Source organism: Desmodus rotundus, chromosome 7, assembly GCF_022682495.2.
Source record: "Desmodus rotundus isolate HL8 chromosome 7, HLdesRot8A.1, whole genome shotgun sequence".
NCBI lineage: Eukaryota > Metazoa > Chordata > Mammalia > Chiroptera > Phyllostomidae > Desmodus > Desmodus rotundus.
In genome coordinates, this window is record NC_071393.1 from 4,123,811 (window position 1) to 4,140,280 (window position 16,470).

The 16,470-nt window shown below is 51.8% G+C and overlaps 1 protein-coding gene across 8 annotated transcripts in view; it reads left to right on the plus strand.

The window, feature by feature from the left end:
* KDM2B (lysine demethylase 2B) overlaps positions 1 to 12,383 on the plus strand; it is a 99,717-nt gene extending 87,334 nt beyond the window's left edge. For 6 of the 8 annotated variants that reach the window (XM_053928894.1, XM_053928890.2, XM_053928892.1 and 3 more), the window contains 10 exons: positions 4,762 to 4,905; positions 5,831 to 5,917; positions 6,080 to 6,349; positions 6,519 to 6,632; positions 7,261 to 7,299; positions 7,462 to 8,141; positions 8,823 to 8,986; positions 9,075 to 9,236; positions 9,915 to 10,133; positions 11,945 to 12,383. In XM_053928894.1, coding sequence (XP_053784869.1) covers positions 4,762 to 4,905; positions 5,831 to 5,917; positions 6,080 to 6,349; positions 6,519 to 6,632; positions 7,261 to 7,299; positions 7,462 to 8,141; positions 8,823 to 8,986; positions 9,075 to 9,236; positions 9,915 to 10,133; positions 11,945 to 12,126 — 2,061 coding nt within the window. In that variant the 3' untranslated portion in view covers positions 12,127 to 12,383. The remainder of the gene's footprint in view (positions 1 to 4,761; positions 4,906 to 5,830; positions 5,918 to 6,079; positions 6,350 to 6,518; positions 6,633 to 7,260; positions 7,300 to 7,461; positions 8,142 to 8,822; positions 8,987 to 9,074; positions 9,237 to 9,914; positions 10,134 to 11,944) is intronic. The other 2 variants (XM_053928891.2, XM_053928893.1) reach the window with 1 other exon arrangement.
* Positions 12,384 to 16,470: the final 4,087 nt, after the last annotated feature.

Sequence of the window (16,470 nt, forward strand, 5' to 3'; positions counted from 1 at the left end):
CGAGCTCCTCCGCCTGGGGCCCTGCGGGCCTTTCTCCCTGGCTGCTGGGTCCCTCCAAGCCCCGGGGGCATTTTCCCCTCCATCCATCCACACACACTTTTTTGTGTAGATTTTTATTTTTATTGTGAAAAAAATCCATTAACATAAAATTCATCATTTGAACTTTTTTTTGCAAAATCTATTTTTGTGCTATATTTGATACAGATGTATAAAAGATGTTTTTTTGCATAAGAAACATTTTGTTTATACTAAAAGTTGATAAGCTCCAATAAATTGTTACAGTATATTTTCACTTTCTTTATTTTATTGTTAATTGTGCTTACTTTCTGAACAAACAAGCAAAAAGCCACTCCTTAGTCCACACAACCAAATGAAGAAATACATCCATTTCAGTGTACAAATAAAACACTTCTTTTCTGATGGAACACATGATTTTTGTTGTTCATCAATTATTATTACCTCATTTTTTTTAATCAAAAGGTTTTGTGGGGAATTTTTTGTTTTTATAGTTTACATTCAATATTTGTATTAGCTTCAGGCGTACAGCTTAGGGGTTAGCCAGTCATATGCTTGACAGAGAGCTCCCTCCAAATAGTTGTGGTGTTACAGTGTTGGCTTTCCCTCCCGGGCCGCATCCATCCCGTCCCCATCACTTTAAGCACTTTTAAGGGGACAGTGCTATCATATACCTATGTGCTCTGGGACTTTTCCATCTTGCCAAATGGGAACTCTGTGTCTGTTAAGCCACAGCTCCTCTTTCCCACTCTCCACCCCGCGGCCCTGGCAGCCACTTTTCTCCTTTCTGTTTCTCACACTGCTTCGGACACTTCACGTAAGTGGAATCAGGCAGGGTTTCCCCTTCTGTGTCTGGCTCATTTCACTCAGCATAGTCTTGGGGTTCGTCCATGCGGTCGCCTGTAGCGGGATTCCCTCCTTTGTAAAGGCTGAATAATATTCCGTTGTGGGTGTATACTGCATTTTCTTCATCTGTTCGTCCGTCCATGGACTTTTACGTTGCTTCCACCCCTTGGCTATTGTGAATGATGCTGTGATGAGCGTGGATGTGGGGAACCTCTGTGAGATCCTGTTTTGAATTCTTTTGGATATAGTCCCAGAAGCAGCATTGCTGGATTGTATGTAATTCTTTTTTTTTTTTTTTTTTTTAAGATTTTATTTATTTGTTTTTAGAGAAAGGGGAAGGGAGGGAGAAAGAGAAACATCAATGTGTGGTTGTCTCTCATGCGCCCCCTACTGGGGACCTATCCTGCAAGCCAGGCATGTGCCCTGACTGGGAATTGAACCAGCGATCCTTGGATTCTCAGGCTGGCACTTAATCCACTGAGCCACACCAGCCAGGGCCATATGTAATTCTATGTTTAATTTTTTGAGGGACCTCCACACTGTTTTTCCATAGTGGCTGCAGCAATTTACAATCCCCCAGCAGTGCCCGAGGGTCCCAGTTTCCCCACATATCTTGTCACCACATTTTCTTTTCTTTCTTTACTTGTTCTTAATAATGGCCATCCGAATGGGTATGAGGTGTGATATCTCATTATGGTTTTGGTTTGCATTTTCCTGCGGACGAGTGGCATGGAGCCTCTTTTCATGTAGTCAACATAAAACGTTGGCTGTCTGTAGTGTCTGTGGAGGAATGTCTGTTGAAGTCCTTTGCCCAGTTTTTAAATTGGATTGTTTGTAATTCTGTTGTTATAATAGGAGTTCTTCATATAATATGGGCGTCGACTCCTTATCACAAACATGGTTTGTAGGTATGTCCTCCCACTCTGTAGGTTGTGTTTTCACTCTGTTTCCTTTGCTGTGCAGAAGTTTTTAAGTTTCACTGCTGGTGTTTTTGTTATCTGTACCCAGGTCATTTGAATGGATTTCAGGGAATTGGAGATACCCCTTGAAATTCAATGCAGATTTTTATCTGAGTGTGTGTGTGTGCGTGCATTTTTCTGAGGGGGTGGGTCCACGTGATGCATTGCGTTCTGTCAGGTTTGAGAGGTTGTTTATAGGGACTGTTAGTTTTGAAAACAGTGTCACCTAAAACTTGGCATGTTGGCCGTGACCCAGGACTGTTTTCTCTTCTGCCCCCTCCATCCCGCCCCGTGTCCCGGGCCCAGTTAGAGGAAACCTGTCCCTGCCACCACCTGTTCTCTGTGGTTCTGGTGCTGGCCCGGTACCTGGCACGGTCAGTGCTCGTTGAAGAAGAGAAAGCTCACTTTTGTGTGTTTCTCCCTCTCCCCTCTGATGTGGCTTCTGGAACTGATCACAAATGCTGACTCGGCCTGACGCAGGTGGGGGGCTGCTTCTTTATCTTCTCCCAGCTTTCCACTTTCTTGGGAGGTTTACCCACCTCTCTTCCTTTCTCGGGTCTTTCTCTCTTGACAGGTCAGAGCGCCCCCCTTCCCGCAGCAGCCTTCCCTTTGCCCCTCTCCATGAGGCTCCTCCGCAGACTCGATCCCTTCCCCTGCCGCACTACCTCCAGCCCCTGGGCTTCCCCTCCTGGAACTTCTGTTTCTACCTCTCGTCAGCGTCAGCCGCCGCCTGCCCCATCCTACTCCAGCGGCCCCGTCTGTCTCGCCATGCCCCCCTCTTCTCTCCGCTGTGAGCCCCAGGTCCCCTGCCCATGCATCCTCCAGCAGCCTCTCTGCTGCTGCCGGTGACGCTCCCGCACACGACCTGGCCGGGTTCTCCCAGGGTTTCAGCGCAGTCTGCCTTCATCCTCCCTCATCACTGGGCCCCGCCCAGCCACTCGCTTCGGGCTTTATCAGGCGTTCATTTAAGTATTTTGACCCAGTATTGACTTTCTCACCTTCAGTGCTTTAGTAGTTAGAATGGCAGTGTTTGTGCCATTTCCTAGACTTCTGTGCTGGGGTCTGCAGTGGAGTGTGTACCCCAGTGTATTTGAAGCTCCTCGAACTCAGTTTAATAAAGATGGCCTATGGGTTTCGTCTGGATCCCTGAACCCGGTACTGGGAGCGGGGCACGTACCAGGACCGCCGAGTATGTCACTTCTCGAACTCGACGTTTTCAGGGCCCTTTTCCCCTCTCCAAAATCAGGAGGACCCAAAGAGCTTCTGCTTGTGTGGGGTATTTACTTACTACTATTACTGTATTCAAAATTCACACTGACTTCATTAAAAAATAACAGGAAACCCACTGCATGTAACCAAAAATAGCATTTTTATAAGAAATAACTACATCTTCCCAACAAAAATGATTAGTGGGAAGATTGACATTGTTGTATGTTTTATAAACCTCTTTTGTGCCTGGTTCGTTAGAAAAGACCTGGATTTTCACCATCTGTTTCTATATTCCTTCTGCTGTGGGTTTTTGCTTTTCTTTTTTTTTTTCTGGAAGAACTATAGAGGAATATCTGGTCTCACTCAGATGTGTGGTTGGGCAAGGGAGGAGTATCTCAGTAGTCCTTTCAGGCCATCGCGTGTTTTCTTTGCTGGTTCGCTGCCAGAGCTCCACAGGTGGCAGTTTCTTAAAGGTTCGTTGCAACGTGGAATTTGACACTGTGTCAGTGAACTTTTCATCCTGTTACAGTAAAATGCCCCTGGAGTAGCTTATTGGCCCCTGCGTGGTGGTGTAGCACCGTGTGTTAGCCACTTGGAAGACACTGGCTCACTGAGTTGTACAGAATTTCCTAAGTATCGGTGCATAGCATTCTACAGTGTTACACAAACCGAACCACGTTTGTTAACGCTGCTGCCAGTCTCGTCAGAAAAGTCTTTTTGAGCATTGGGAAGCTGTCCGGTTCGTGGTGGCTAATGTAAAAATTTTCTAAAATTCTAATTTTTGTTGGAAAATTGGAATTGTATAATTTGCAACACACGCTGTAAGTTGCGTCTCTGGAAGTGACGGGCTCGCTGGTTTCATCTCTGAGGAAATAAGCCCATATCCATCAGCTTTTCCTGTCATTCTTCTGAGCAGAGCCACGCTCTGTGCAGGAAGTGGCGGGGGTGGGGCTTGGTCACCTGCTGGCCGAGCCTCAGGTGACCACCGCCCTCCGCAGACGCACTTTGCATACTCTCTGTGTTGTCGCACAGCGTGTTAGAAGGGTCAGGGGTCAGAGTTTTAATACAATGAGTCCTTTTCCCTGCTTCACCCAAGACACTGTTGAATGAAGCTGGTGTATGGCCAGGAGTAGCCCAGGGGACAGCCAGTGTACCCAGCAGTGTCAATGCCGACACTGTGAGAAAGGCAAATGACGTCTTAGTTGTGTCCTGAAAGTAGTTTTGACCTGCCCCCTGGGCCTCCTGGTGAAGGTCTGGGGGATCCCGAAGTCCACGGCCTAGGCTTTGATGCCCGCTGGTGAGGTGCAGCCTCAGCCCCCACCTCCTTCACGTCTCCCCTCAAATGGGAGGCCGTCCCTGACCTCCACATTTCGGATTAGCCCTGCCTACCACCCCTCCCCCCTGACCCTGGCCTTGGCCCTGCTTGCTGCATTTTTGTCCATACCCCTCGTCACCATGCAGTATACTGTATCCTTCTGCGTTCTGTCCTCCTCCCTCCACTGAGATGCAGGCTCAGGACATCAGCGGTGTGTTCCCGCCTTGCTTATTGCTGTAGTCTCAGCTCTTAGAGTGGTACCTGGCACACAAGAGCCTAAGTATTTGAGTGAGTGAGTGAGTGAGTGAGTGAACGAATGCATGGCAGTGGCAGGTGGAGGAGAGCAGCTCATGCCTTTGCTCCATTGCTTGCGGGGTTCTCAGCCCCTGCTGACCTCTGCTCTCCCCGGCTCTCCAGCCAGTGCTGCCCCACACAGCCGTGTGCCTGGTGTGCGGTGAGGCAGGGAAGGAGGACACGGTGGAAGAGGAAGAAGGCAAGTTTAACCTCATGCTCATGGAGTGCTCCATCTGCAATGAAATCATCCACCCTGGATGCCTTAAGGTGAGCGGCCCCTGGGACCTGGCTGCGGTGCTGGACACACCACCAGCTGCGCTGCTGGACACACCACTGGGGCCTCTGGGGGTCTGAAGCTCTCGGGAGCAGGGGGAACTTTGATTCCTGCTATGGAGGGACACCCAAGTGTGGAGATTCGGTGTGTCAGATGATGAGCTGAGGGCCAGAAGGGTCTGGAGTAGCTCAGGCCACACACATGCACACACACACACTCCACAGGAGACACACTGGGTGGTCGGGCTGCTTCTGAGAGAGCTGGGGCCTGGCCAGGGGAGGGCAGGTGCCATAACAGCAGGGGGTTGTGTTCCTGTGTGCGGGGACCTGCCCTTGGTGTGTCCAGGGCAGGGCTGCCTTCCCCTGGGACTGCTGTGCTGGACCTGCCTGTCTTGGGCAGCAGGTTCTTCATTGGAAAGGAAGGGCCCGCTCTGGGCTGGCACGTAGCTTCTGTCCCAAGAGAATGTCAACATACCCAGCACCTCCCTGTCAGCTCCCTGAGTCCGCCCATGCACATCTGTGTGTTTTAGAGGGCAGAGTAGGCCTGCCTCAAATGATGCCTCAGCCCTGAAGTGTCCCCTTTCCCTGGGTGGCAGTAGCGGGGGCTTGTTTTCACACTCACTCCTCACTCTGAAGGGGACGCTTTGGAAGTCAGAGCACCTGTGCCTGCCTTGTCTGCTTGCTTACCTCCCTCTCCGACCAGAAGCTCCACCAGGGCAGGGCTGGGTTACTAAATGACCGAACTCAGAGTCACCTGTCTTAACCAGTCTTGTGTTCTTTTCTTTTGGCCAAAGATGGGATGGACAAGGCATTTGGGGCGGGGGCGCGTTAATGTTTGGGGCTGGGGCGAGTTAATGTTTCTGGTGGAGGCGGCCTCTCCCGCCCCCTCCCTGTGTGCTGACTGGCCTGTCCCCCACAGATTAAGGAGTCAGAGGGCGTGGTGAACGATGAGCTTCCCAACTGCTGGGAGTGTCCAAAGTGTAACCACGCCGGCAAGACCGGGAAAGTGAGTGCTGGGCTACCTGTCCCAGGGGTCAACCTGGGAGGGATGGAGCTTGGCCCTGCCAGACATGGCCTTCGCCCACGCGGTTGGCTGGTGGGTGCTGCGGGCTTGGGGCGGGGGGCTCGTCCAAAGATATACAGTCCGCTTGTACCTTGTCTCTTTTTGGCCTACAAGCAAAAGCGTGGCCCTGGTTTTAAGTACGCCTCCAACCTGCCTGGCTCCCTGCTCAAGGAGCAGAAGATGAACCGAGACAACAAGGAAGGCCAGGAGTCTGCCAAGCGCAGGAGCGAGTGTGAGGAGGCGCCCCGGCGCAGGTCCGACGAGCACCCCAAGAAAGTGCCCCCGGACGGCATCCTGCGCCGAAAGTCAGACGACGTGCACCTACGGAGGAAGCGGAAATACGAGAAACCCCAGGAGCCGAGTGGACGGAAGCGAGTACGGCCTAGGAGGGGTGGGCGTGGGGTGGCATGGTGTGGGGGGCGCGCATGGGCGGTGGGAGGCCTCGGACCCTGGCTCTGGCTGCCTGAGCAGGTCCCTTAGGTGCTGAGAGCCCCACCCAAGCGAAAGGAGGGGAAACCAGCTAGTCAATCTTCCCTCCCTTTAGGCCTCGACGCTGCAAACGTCCCCGGGTTCCTCCTCTCACCTCTCGCCGAGGCCCCCTCTAGGCAGCAGCCTCAGTCCCTGGTGGAGATCCAGTCTCACTTACTTCCAGCAGCAGGTGCTTGCACGTCGCCCCCACCCTCCTGAGGCCCTGGGGACTCGCCCCCGCGCCCCCTCCCCACCCCCCGCGCCCCACTGGACCTCCAGCCCATTGCTCCCAAGCGCCTGTGCACCCCAGCTTCCCAGGCCTCAGCCCCAGATCGCTGGCTCGTGGTTCTGGCGTGGGGCCTGGGAAGCTGAAGCGGTGGCTGGGAAGTCCTGGGGATCTGGGGAACCTCGGAGGATCCCGGAGGCCCTGCTCCGCCCACCGGCCCTTCCAGCATGAGCCACAAGGTGGCGCCTGGTCGTCTTTTCTGGCCCTTCAGGCTCGGCTGGGAATCCTGCAGGCCCTGCCTCCAGGACTGGCTCCCAGGGCCAAGTCTGACCTGCCTGGCCCCTGCATATCTCTGGGTCTGTCCAAAGGTGGGAGGTCAGAGGGGTGGGAACAATTCCACCACACTCCTGTACTTCTAGCTTTGCCCTTAAAACCAGCAGGCAGGGCCCACCCATCTGTCGTGGATTTGTGGGGAAGATGCCCCTCCAGCCCCTACTATAGACACCTTGGGCGGTGCTGGGCTTGGGTGTGGAGGGGACCAAATCCCACGAGCCCCAGGAGCAAGCTCTGCGTCCTTTCTTCCCTGTGACAGCTAAAACCAGGCAAAGAAGATAAGCTTTTCAGGAAGAAGGTACTATCAGCGCCTTCCCTCCCCTCCCCTTCTCTCCCCTCTCCTTCTCTCCCCTTCCCTCCTGCCTGGGGCAGTGGGTCCCTGGAGGAGGGTGGAGGAGAGACCTGGGTGGGTGCAGCCCTAGCTGGGGGCTTACCTGCCCCGGCCCCCCTCCTTCCTCAGCGGAGGTCCTGGAAGAATGCCGAGGACCGGATGGCTCTAGCCAACAAGCCACTCCGGCGCTTCAAGCAGGAGCCAGAGGACGATCTGCCTGAGGCGCCCCCCAAGACCAGGGAGAGTGACCACTCCCGCTCCAGCTCCCCGACAGCCGGGCCCAGCACTGAGGGTGCGGAGGGTCCCGAGGAGAAGAAGAAGGTGAAGATGCGCCGGAAACGGCGGCTTCCCAACAAGGAGCTGAGCAAGGAGCTGAGCAAGGAGCTCAACCAGGAGATCCAGAAGACGGAGAGCAGCCTGGCCAACGAGAACCACCAGCCTATCAAGTCGGAGCCCGAGAGTGAGAACGAGGAGCCCAAGCGGCCCCTGGGCCTCTGTGAGCGCCCCCACCGTTTCAGCAAGGGGCTCAACGGCACCCCCCGGGAGCTGCGGCACCAGCTAGGGCCCGGCCTGCGCAGCCCACCCCGCATCATCTCCCGGCCTCCGCCCTCCGTGTCCCCGCCCAAGTGCATCCAGATGGAGCGACACGTGATCCGGCCTCCGCCCATCAGCCCCCCACCTGACTCGCTGCCCCTGGATGATGGGGCAGCCCACGTCATGCACCGGGAGGTGTGGATGGCCGTCTTCAGCTACCTCAGCCACCGAGACCTGTGTGTCTGCATGCGGGTCTGCAGGACCTGGAACCGCTGGTGAGGGGGCGCTGGCCGAGCAGGGACTGGGAGGCAGCAGGGGCTGGCTCTGTGTCCAGCTCTGGGCTGAGGCTTAGGCTAGACCAGGGACGGCACTTGGGTGGCATGCGGCCCCAGTTCCCTTTGTCTAAGTTCACAGCTTGGTTATCCTCCCCAAAGAGGTCCAGGCAACTCCAGCAGTCTGGTCAGTCTGGACTTGTCAGAAGAGGTGAACCCTATGTAGTCTCCTGATTCAGCTCCTTGGAAAATGAACTGAGGGCCAAGTAGAGTCCTGTCCTTAAAGTGCTAGTCCGGGTTATTCACAGTCGGGGTGTCAGTTACAGGTCTGAATCCCAGCACTGGTATTTCCCAGCTTTCTGGCCCAGTTACCTTCCTCCGTGAATGGGTAGGATGCCTGCTGCTCATGCTTGTTTTGAGCTGTGGCGTGCCAAGGGTGTGTAAAGCCCCTTTTAAGTCCTACTGGAGAGTCGGTGCCAGCCCCTTCCATGGAGGCCCTGCAGCTGTCAGAGCGGAGGTGCCCGGATGCCCCTAAAGGCAGATGGGAGCTAACCAGAAGGGTCCATAGGGTGGAGTAAGGAGCCCCTCCCTGGGCTTGGAGGGGGGGCATTAACCACGGCCATGCTGAGGGCTTCACAAGTGAACTCCCAGCTCTGATGACACCCTTGCCGGGCTGGCCTCCAGGTGCTGCGATAAGCGGTTGTGGACCCGCATCGCCCTGAACCACTGCAAGTCCATCACGCCCCTGATGCTGAGCGGCATCATCCGGCGACAGCCTGTGTCCCTGGACCTCAGCTGGACCAATATCTCCAAGAAACAGCTGAGCTGGCTCATCAACCGGTTGCCTGGTGAGCACTGGTCCAGTGACCCCAAATGTGCAGGAGTGGGGACTGGGGTGCATCACCTGACCTGTCGCCCCTTCTCTGGCCCCGCCAGGGCTCCGAGACTTGGTGCTGTCGGGCTGCTCGTGGATTGCGGTCTCAGCCCTCTGTAGCTCCAGTTGTCCATTGCTCCGGACTCTGGATGTCCAGTGGGTAGAAGGGCTAAAGGATGCCCAGATGCGGGATCTCCTGTCCCCACCCACAGATAACAGGCCAGGTGAGTGGCCAGGCCCGGGATTAATGGCACATGGAGGTGGTGGTGTGACTAATGCACCCTTGATCCACGGTGTTGGATCTGGTTTTCACCGGGGACCCAGTGTGGTGTGTGCGTCCTTGGGCCTTCTCTGGCTTCTGCCCTTCTCCAGAGGATGCAGAGATGAGCCCTGGCTGCTGTGTCCTCAGCTTCGGGCACCAAGGGGCTAAGGGCAGCAGCTCCCGGTCACACCCACTCCAGGAGCTCTACACAGGACTGGACTGCTTCTCTGTTAACTTGCCCTGTCCTGGCTTCAGGCCCCCTTGACCATCGGGGTCAGTGTGGTTGGACAGCGGCTCACAGGATGGAGCCACCCGGCTAGGTCGGGTTTCGGGGGTCATGGCTCCCGCCAGCAGCTTAAGTGAGGACACTGTGGTGATCCAGAGATGCTCTGCCATCTCTGCTCCAGTCGGCCCAGCACTGCTTGCTGGGTGGGATGTGGCTCTGCGTTTCTAGATCTTACGCATTTTCGAGAATCTAGGTGACTAAAATTTGATGCGGAATCTTCTGATTTTTAAATGTCGGAACAGATGGGTTTTCTGGGGGGAAGCACTCGGTGACGGACTGAGTGTGAATCTGGCTGGTAGGTCTGTAGTCTCCTGTCAGGGTGACGCGTGGCCTCCCTCCTCCCTGCGCCCTCAGGTCAGATGGACAACCGGAGCAAGCTCCGGAACATCGTGGAGCTGCGCCTAGCAGGCCTGGACATCACGGATGCCTCCTTGCGGCTCATCATCCGCCACATGCCTCTGCTCTCCAAGCTCCACCTCGGTTACTGCAACCACGTGACTGACCAGTCCATCAACCTGCTCACCGCCGTGGGCACCACCACCCGAGACTCCTTAACCGAGATCAACCTGTCAGGTCAGTCAGGGACTGCCCAGCCTCCCGTGGGACAAAGTGGGGATTTCACATGTGTGCGCCTGCTGTTCTAGGGTCACGGTGTGGGGTGCTGGGACATACCCGTGACCACGATGGACACAGCCTAGTTCAGACGGGAAACACGTTAAGGAAGTTATTGCTGGGTTTGTAATAGTCGCTACCCCAGAAGTGCTGGTAGCCACGTGAACACAGACCAGTGGTTCCTGACCAACGAGCACCAGGGAAGCTTCCCTCCGTGGGCGTGGGCTGAGCTCGGTGGGGCGGGCAATGGAGAGCAGTGGGCAGTGAGGCAGGGCCAGGCTGAGTCGGCTGTGAGTGGGAGCGAGCAGCTTGGTTTCTGTCATTGCTGTGGTCAGTCCGTGAACCCGTCCTGAGCCTGCTGTTGAGGGTCCTGAGCTGGAGGGAGGAAAGCTCCACAGCTAGTGCCCTTACGCCTGCATGTCTCGTCGTGAACGCTGTGGAACCTTCCCTCGCCCCCTCTGTTTGCTGGTGGGTGGGAGTCGGTTTCCAAGGGCTTGGGACATGAGTGACGGCAAGGAGGACAGAGGCAGTGCTGTCTGTTCTCAGCCCAGCTAACCTGGTTTTGGTCTGATAGCTTCGTAGGGTCGGATCGGGTCTGTAATATTTGAGTAAGACCCCCTCACCCACCCCCCCAATTCTCCCTCCAGAAATTACCAAGTAGTAACTTACTTACCTCATTTAAGTTACATTTTGACACAGTCCATTCTAATGTTTTGCTTCGAAAGGATCCATATGCTGTTTAGATGCTATTTAGTTGTTTGCATCTTTGCACCCCATGTTCATGCTTGACAAACACCTTCCTGTCACCAGTGCCACATGGAGCGGAAGTGGGGAGGTTTGGCTGGTATGTCATCATTCCGTCCCCGAGGGCCTAGGAAGCCATTATTCCTCCTCGGAGTTGTGGTGGCAGGGTTGTCCCACCCCATAGAGGTGGAGCGCAGAGTGCCGTAGTGACGTGAACTTCACCAGGAGGTGAGCTCACACCTCAGCTCATGGTCTTGAACTGGTGCTTGAGAAAGGCCTGGGCAGCCTCTTGTCCTCAGTGCTCAGTATAAAAGTGGGCGCTTTTTATTTATCCCGATTCAGTTGTTATGTCAATGGAACAGAGATCCCAGCACGAACCCCTGTTCCCTGTAGTGCGGTTCACGACACGTTTGTGAAAATCTAATCTTTTGGATTTTATTTTCTACCATGATCCATTCAGATCACCTATTCATCTCAGTACTTAGGACCATCTCCAGCCCTTCTAGCACCCTGGCGCTGTGCATGGGCTGCCCCTGAACATTCCGTGAAGGGGCTGGCAAGCACACTGTGCCCGCACGAGCCAAAGGGTCCCAGGATGGCCTTACAGACATTCTCACTCCCACCCAGTGCTACTTCCTCCCCTGGGATTCATGTGAAGGGAATCAGCAGATGTGTGCACAGGGGTATTCAGCAATGTAACGGGGGAAAGGGGGGGGTGAAGCAAGCGACTTAACGTACAAACAGGAGGCCTAGTTATCTGAGAACATGTGCACATACTGGCAGCTGTGTGAAAGTTCGAAGAGGTTTCATTCGGAAAGGAATTAACCTTTGTAGTTGGCAGCTGGAACCCTGCCCCCTTTGAAGGGAGCTTTTTAAGCAAGCAGTCCTGCTTGGGGCACCAGGGGCCGGAAGGTGCTCGAGAGCTGGGCGCAGTTTCTGTTGCTGAGCGCCGGGGGTGCCGGGGGTCTCAGGGCCTCGGTGCGGGCTCCACGCTCCCTCACCCTCACACTGTGTCCTCTTCCCTGCAGACTGCAATAAGGTCACTGATCAGTGCCTGTCCTTCTTCAAACGCTGTGGAAATATCTGTCATATTGACCTGAGGTACTGCAAGCAAGTTACCAAGGAAGGCTGTGAGCAGTTCATAGCTGAAATGTCTGTGAGTGTCCAGTTCGGGCAAGTGGAAGAAAAACTCCTGCAGAAACTGAGTTAGTCCAAGAACTAGCGTGTACATACACAGGGCCGGCGGGGCGAGGGGAGGGGCAGAGGAGGGTAAGAGACCTTACAGAAACGAGGGCTTTTATTTTCAATTCGGGACTTGGAACCACCACGGAACGATGCGATTTTGCAAGTCCTGCTGAGGGCAACGCCGTTGTGGGAGTGAGGGGGCCGGACGCTTCCCTTTGGTCTTTCTGACTCGTACCTGCACTGCTTCCGGGACCGTTTCGAAGGCGGCCTTTACCACGAAGACATTCCTGCTGGGGAGGACGATGAACTTTTGGAGAAATTCTCTTACTGAAGCATGAGCTTAGGAGTTTTTTTTCTTCTTCTTCTTCTTCTTTGGTGGTGGTGTTTTGTTTTGGGCACCTCATTCCTTGCAACTCTGGGGTTTCTGGTGTCAACATGAAGTGGACCACACACCACATCTGCCGTCTTGACACATTTTGTTTGGTTTTGTTACATCTTACATTATGCAGAATTATTTTTGTACAAATTGTTTAAAAGTTATTTATGCAAGGTCTGAATGCATACCAGTGTTTTTATTGTTTTCTGATTGCCAACTTTCCTGGTTTCCGTAAGGTAGGAGAGAACTTAACCTGTACTTCATCAACACAAGTAATCCAATACACCTGTGCCCAGGTCTGGCCGAGCAGGCTCAGACCTTCCAGTTAAAAGCATGTTTACCTGGAAGCTGAGAGCCTGCTTTGTACGTCACGAAGTTACATAAGCATGTGCATATATGTAAATTATAGTCAAAGTAAGACACTTTGCCAAGTTTCCTCTGTATAGAATTCACCTTTTTCTCAAAAGTTTTAAAATTCAGACTTCAACCTTTGCACTCAGGAGGGTTTTGCTCCAGCATGAGCTCTTGTACTCTCTCTACATAGATCTAATTTATACAGTGAGTCAAGGAGTAGAATAAATGACCCAGCATAGCCTTTCTTTTCCTTTTCTCTCTCCTTTGAGGTGTGAGTTGAGTTCTCGTTTCAGGTTTATAACATGGCTCTTTCCCGGTTGTAAAGTTATGCATTCATAAGTGCCATTGTTGTAAGGTGTTGTTTTCCTAGACCTCCCCTGACGCGGTTTTACCTTTGTTGAATTTGTATAAACAATTGTACAAAAAAACACTCTTGGACTTTGAGGGTTTCTGTTCTAGGAGTGGACAGGACGTTTGGTTGGGAAGTCCACGGGCACGAATCTCAACACTAGCCTACATGCATTGTTTTGAAGCTTGTAATTTCTTATTCATCTGAGAAACGCAGTGGCCCCTCAGTACGTTTTTTTCCGTCTTCAGAAAGAGATCTTACTGTCTGTGGCTAATAACGGTGATGGGAAAGAGCTGTGCCACACCAACGGCTTCTTGGTATTTCCACTGCCAAAGGACGGGGGTGGGGGAAGTCCATTTCCTCAACTTCCCGCTGGAGGCAAGTCAGGGAGGCCACATCCTGGGCTAGTAGCCGGGGGCGAGGTGGCTGGAAGTGCTCGGTTGGTTATGTGGTAAATTCCCTGGGTGGCAGACACAGAAACTAGTGAGAATTTTAAATCACAGCATTTTTGAGACAGGGCTCTGCCATCTCGTACACACACAAACAACTGCTCCCGTGAATCTGGAAATGGTGACAATGACCCAGCTTCCCACCTCGGTAATCCGTAGCAACATAAGACTTGGCTCTGGGGGACAAGCCTTTTCCGCTAATGGTAGTTTTCATTGAATTGCCCCTCCCCTTATGTTGTTCACCACGGCAGAATGGTTTTAGATCCCATCTAGGTTCATGCCTCCTGTTAATTTAAATCCAAAGATCCTTTCTGACTCAAACTGAAGAAATTGGAAGCTGTTGACCCCCAGAATCTAACTCAGGAGATGCACGTAAGAGAGGTAAGATTAGTTGGACACTCTATGGTTTGTTTATAAAACGTGGCTTGCCTTTGCAAGCCTGATGGTTCATCATGCAGCACCCCCACAAGAAGTCTGATTTCAGTTTTCTTGGCAGCCTGAGTTCTCTGAACCTCCAAAAAAGTGTTATCCTGATGTCCAGTAGAGATGTCCTCATCCTTGGGGATTGTCTTAAGGGTTGTAGTGGTTTCCAGGTGAAGAATCCTCAATGTTGGAGGCCCCCGATCAACCTATAGCATCTCTGGGAGTGTGCAAGTCTGCCAAGAGGAGGCAAAGAAGGGGCTGCCAGAACGGGGAAGCCACAGCCCCATAGGGACACACTGCAGAGCCAAGACACAGCGTCTCTCCAGGCTTGAGGCAGGTTGCTATAGTGCAGTGGTAAGAGGTGAGCTCCACCCCCACCTCAGGTATACTGAAAATCCGGTTAAGATTTTGCCCCAGCACAGTCTGCAGACCTATTCTTTAAAAATGAGCTTTAGATGAGCCCAAGCTATGCTAGAGGCTTGCAAACAGCTGCTCTGAGCCCACGCACTCTATCTGATGATGTAATGAAAGTACCATAACCCAGAGGTAGTATTTCCTGTGTTAGATTCCAGCTTCTTCACCCAGGAAAGCGCCCCATCCCTCCTTCCTCTAGGGAACCTGATGATTACAAAGGAAGATGCCATGGCCCCTCTATAAAGGATTAAATGACATCCTTCTATATTGTGAGGGCAGGCCCAAGGAGATGTCATTGTGGTCCACTTTGAACCTTCAGAATTTCATCCATATGACACGCAGTCAGAAAACTCACTTCGAGGAGTGGCATGCTGGCTACAAAATGCAGATTCCAGGGAGAAATGTTTGTTCTCTGCCAAACAAGTTAGCACCTTACAATCCAGTTATTCCAAGTGTCAAGCTTCTTAGGCTAAAAAATTGTTGGCCTTCACTAAACCAAGGTTACTTCAAAACACTACCTATCAAAAAGATCCACTATTAAGAGTTTTTATTTTTACGAAAAACAAGCACTTGAAACTTCTATAAATCCAAGAGGAAAACATCAAATAAGCTGTTTTAAGCTGAGACTATGTGTGCAAATAAATCTCAATTTTCTAATTTAACTTTAGACAAACCGGCACCTGCCGCTCAGCTTCTAAATGGTGCTCCCCGTCGTGTGCTGGCCTGGATTTGAAGATTTCCCAGTTTGCGGGGGAGGCTGAATCTCTGGAATTCACTGTCTCACAGGAAGCACAGACAAGGTAAGTGTCCCTGAAGCTTCAGCAGGGGCTGAGTTTTATTGCTCCTGTGGGGTGGCAATGATCTGCTCACGTTGGTTAGTGTGCACTGTAGCCGACACCCACCCTGGGCTCTGCAGGTAAGTAGGAGAAGGAATTGAAAACATCCACAAGGCCTTGATTTACATGCTTTGACCCTCAAGACTCAAGAGAGTAGAAAGGCATGTTTTTCTTCACAACTTGTTAAACTTCCTGCTCTAAGCGCAGGAGCAGGCTATCTGCCTCCCTTGGTGTAATTTTCAAGTCTGTGTGTTACCAAACTGCAGAGTCAAAAGATTAAAAACCCACCAGGACTCAGTTGAGAAGTTAACATTTCTTCCAGACTCATTCTACGAAGCCAGTATTACCCCAAAACCAAAACCAGACACATGTATTACAAAAGAAGAAAATTATAGGCCAATATCCCTAATGGACATGGATGCAAAAATTCTGAAAAAGTATTAGCAAACCAGGTACAACAGCACATTAAAAAGATTACACACCACAACCAAGTGGATTTAAACCTCAGACTGTAAGGGTGGTACATGCAAAATCAGCTATTAAAAAAATAAAGACGCACCAACAGATGCAGAAAAAGCATTTGACAAAATTCAACATCCTTTTACGATAAAAACTCAACAAAGTGAGTACAGAAGGAACATATCAACATGATAAAGGTCATATATGACAAACTCACAGCTAGCATCATACTCAATGAAAAGCTGAGAAAGCTTTTCCTCTAATATCTAGATTAAGATGAGGATGCCCACTTCCATTCAACATAGTATTGGAAGTTGTAGCAATGGCAATCAGAAGACAAAACGAATAAAAGGCATCAAGATCAGAAAGGAAGAAGTAAAACTTGTTCTTTGCAGATGACGTGATTGGAGATGACCCTAAAGACTACCAAAAAATATTTAAAATAAGTCAGTAAAGTTGGAGGATACAGAATCCACATACAGAAATCTGTTGCTATACAATAATGAATAATCATGAGAAGAAACTAAGAAAACAACACCATTTATAATTGCATCAAAAAGCAAAATATCTAGGAATAAATTTAACCAGAGATGAGACTTGTACTCTGAAAACTATAGGAATTTGAAGAAACTGAAGAAGATCAAATAAATGAAAGGATTAGTATTAAAAATGTGCTCACTACCTAATGTGACATACAGATGCAATTCAA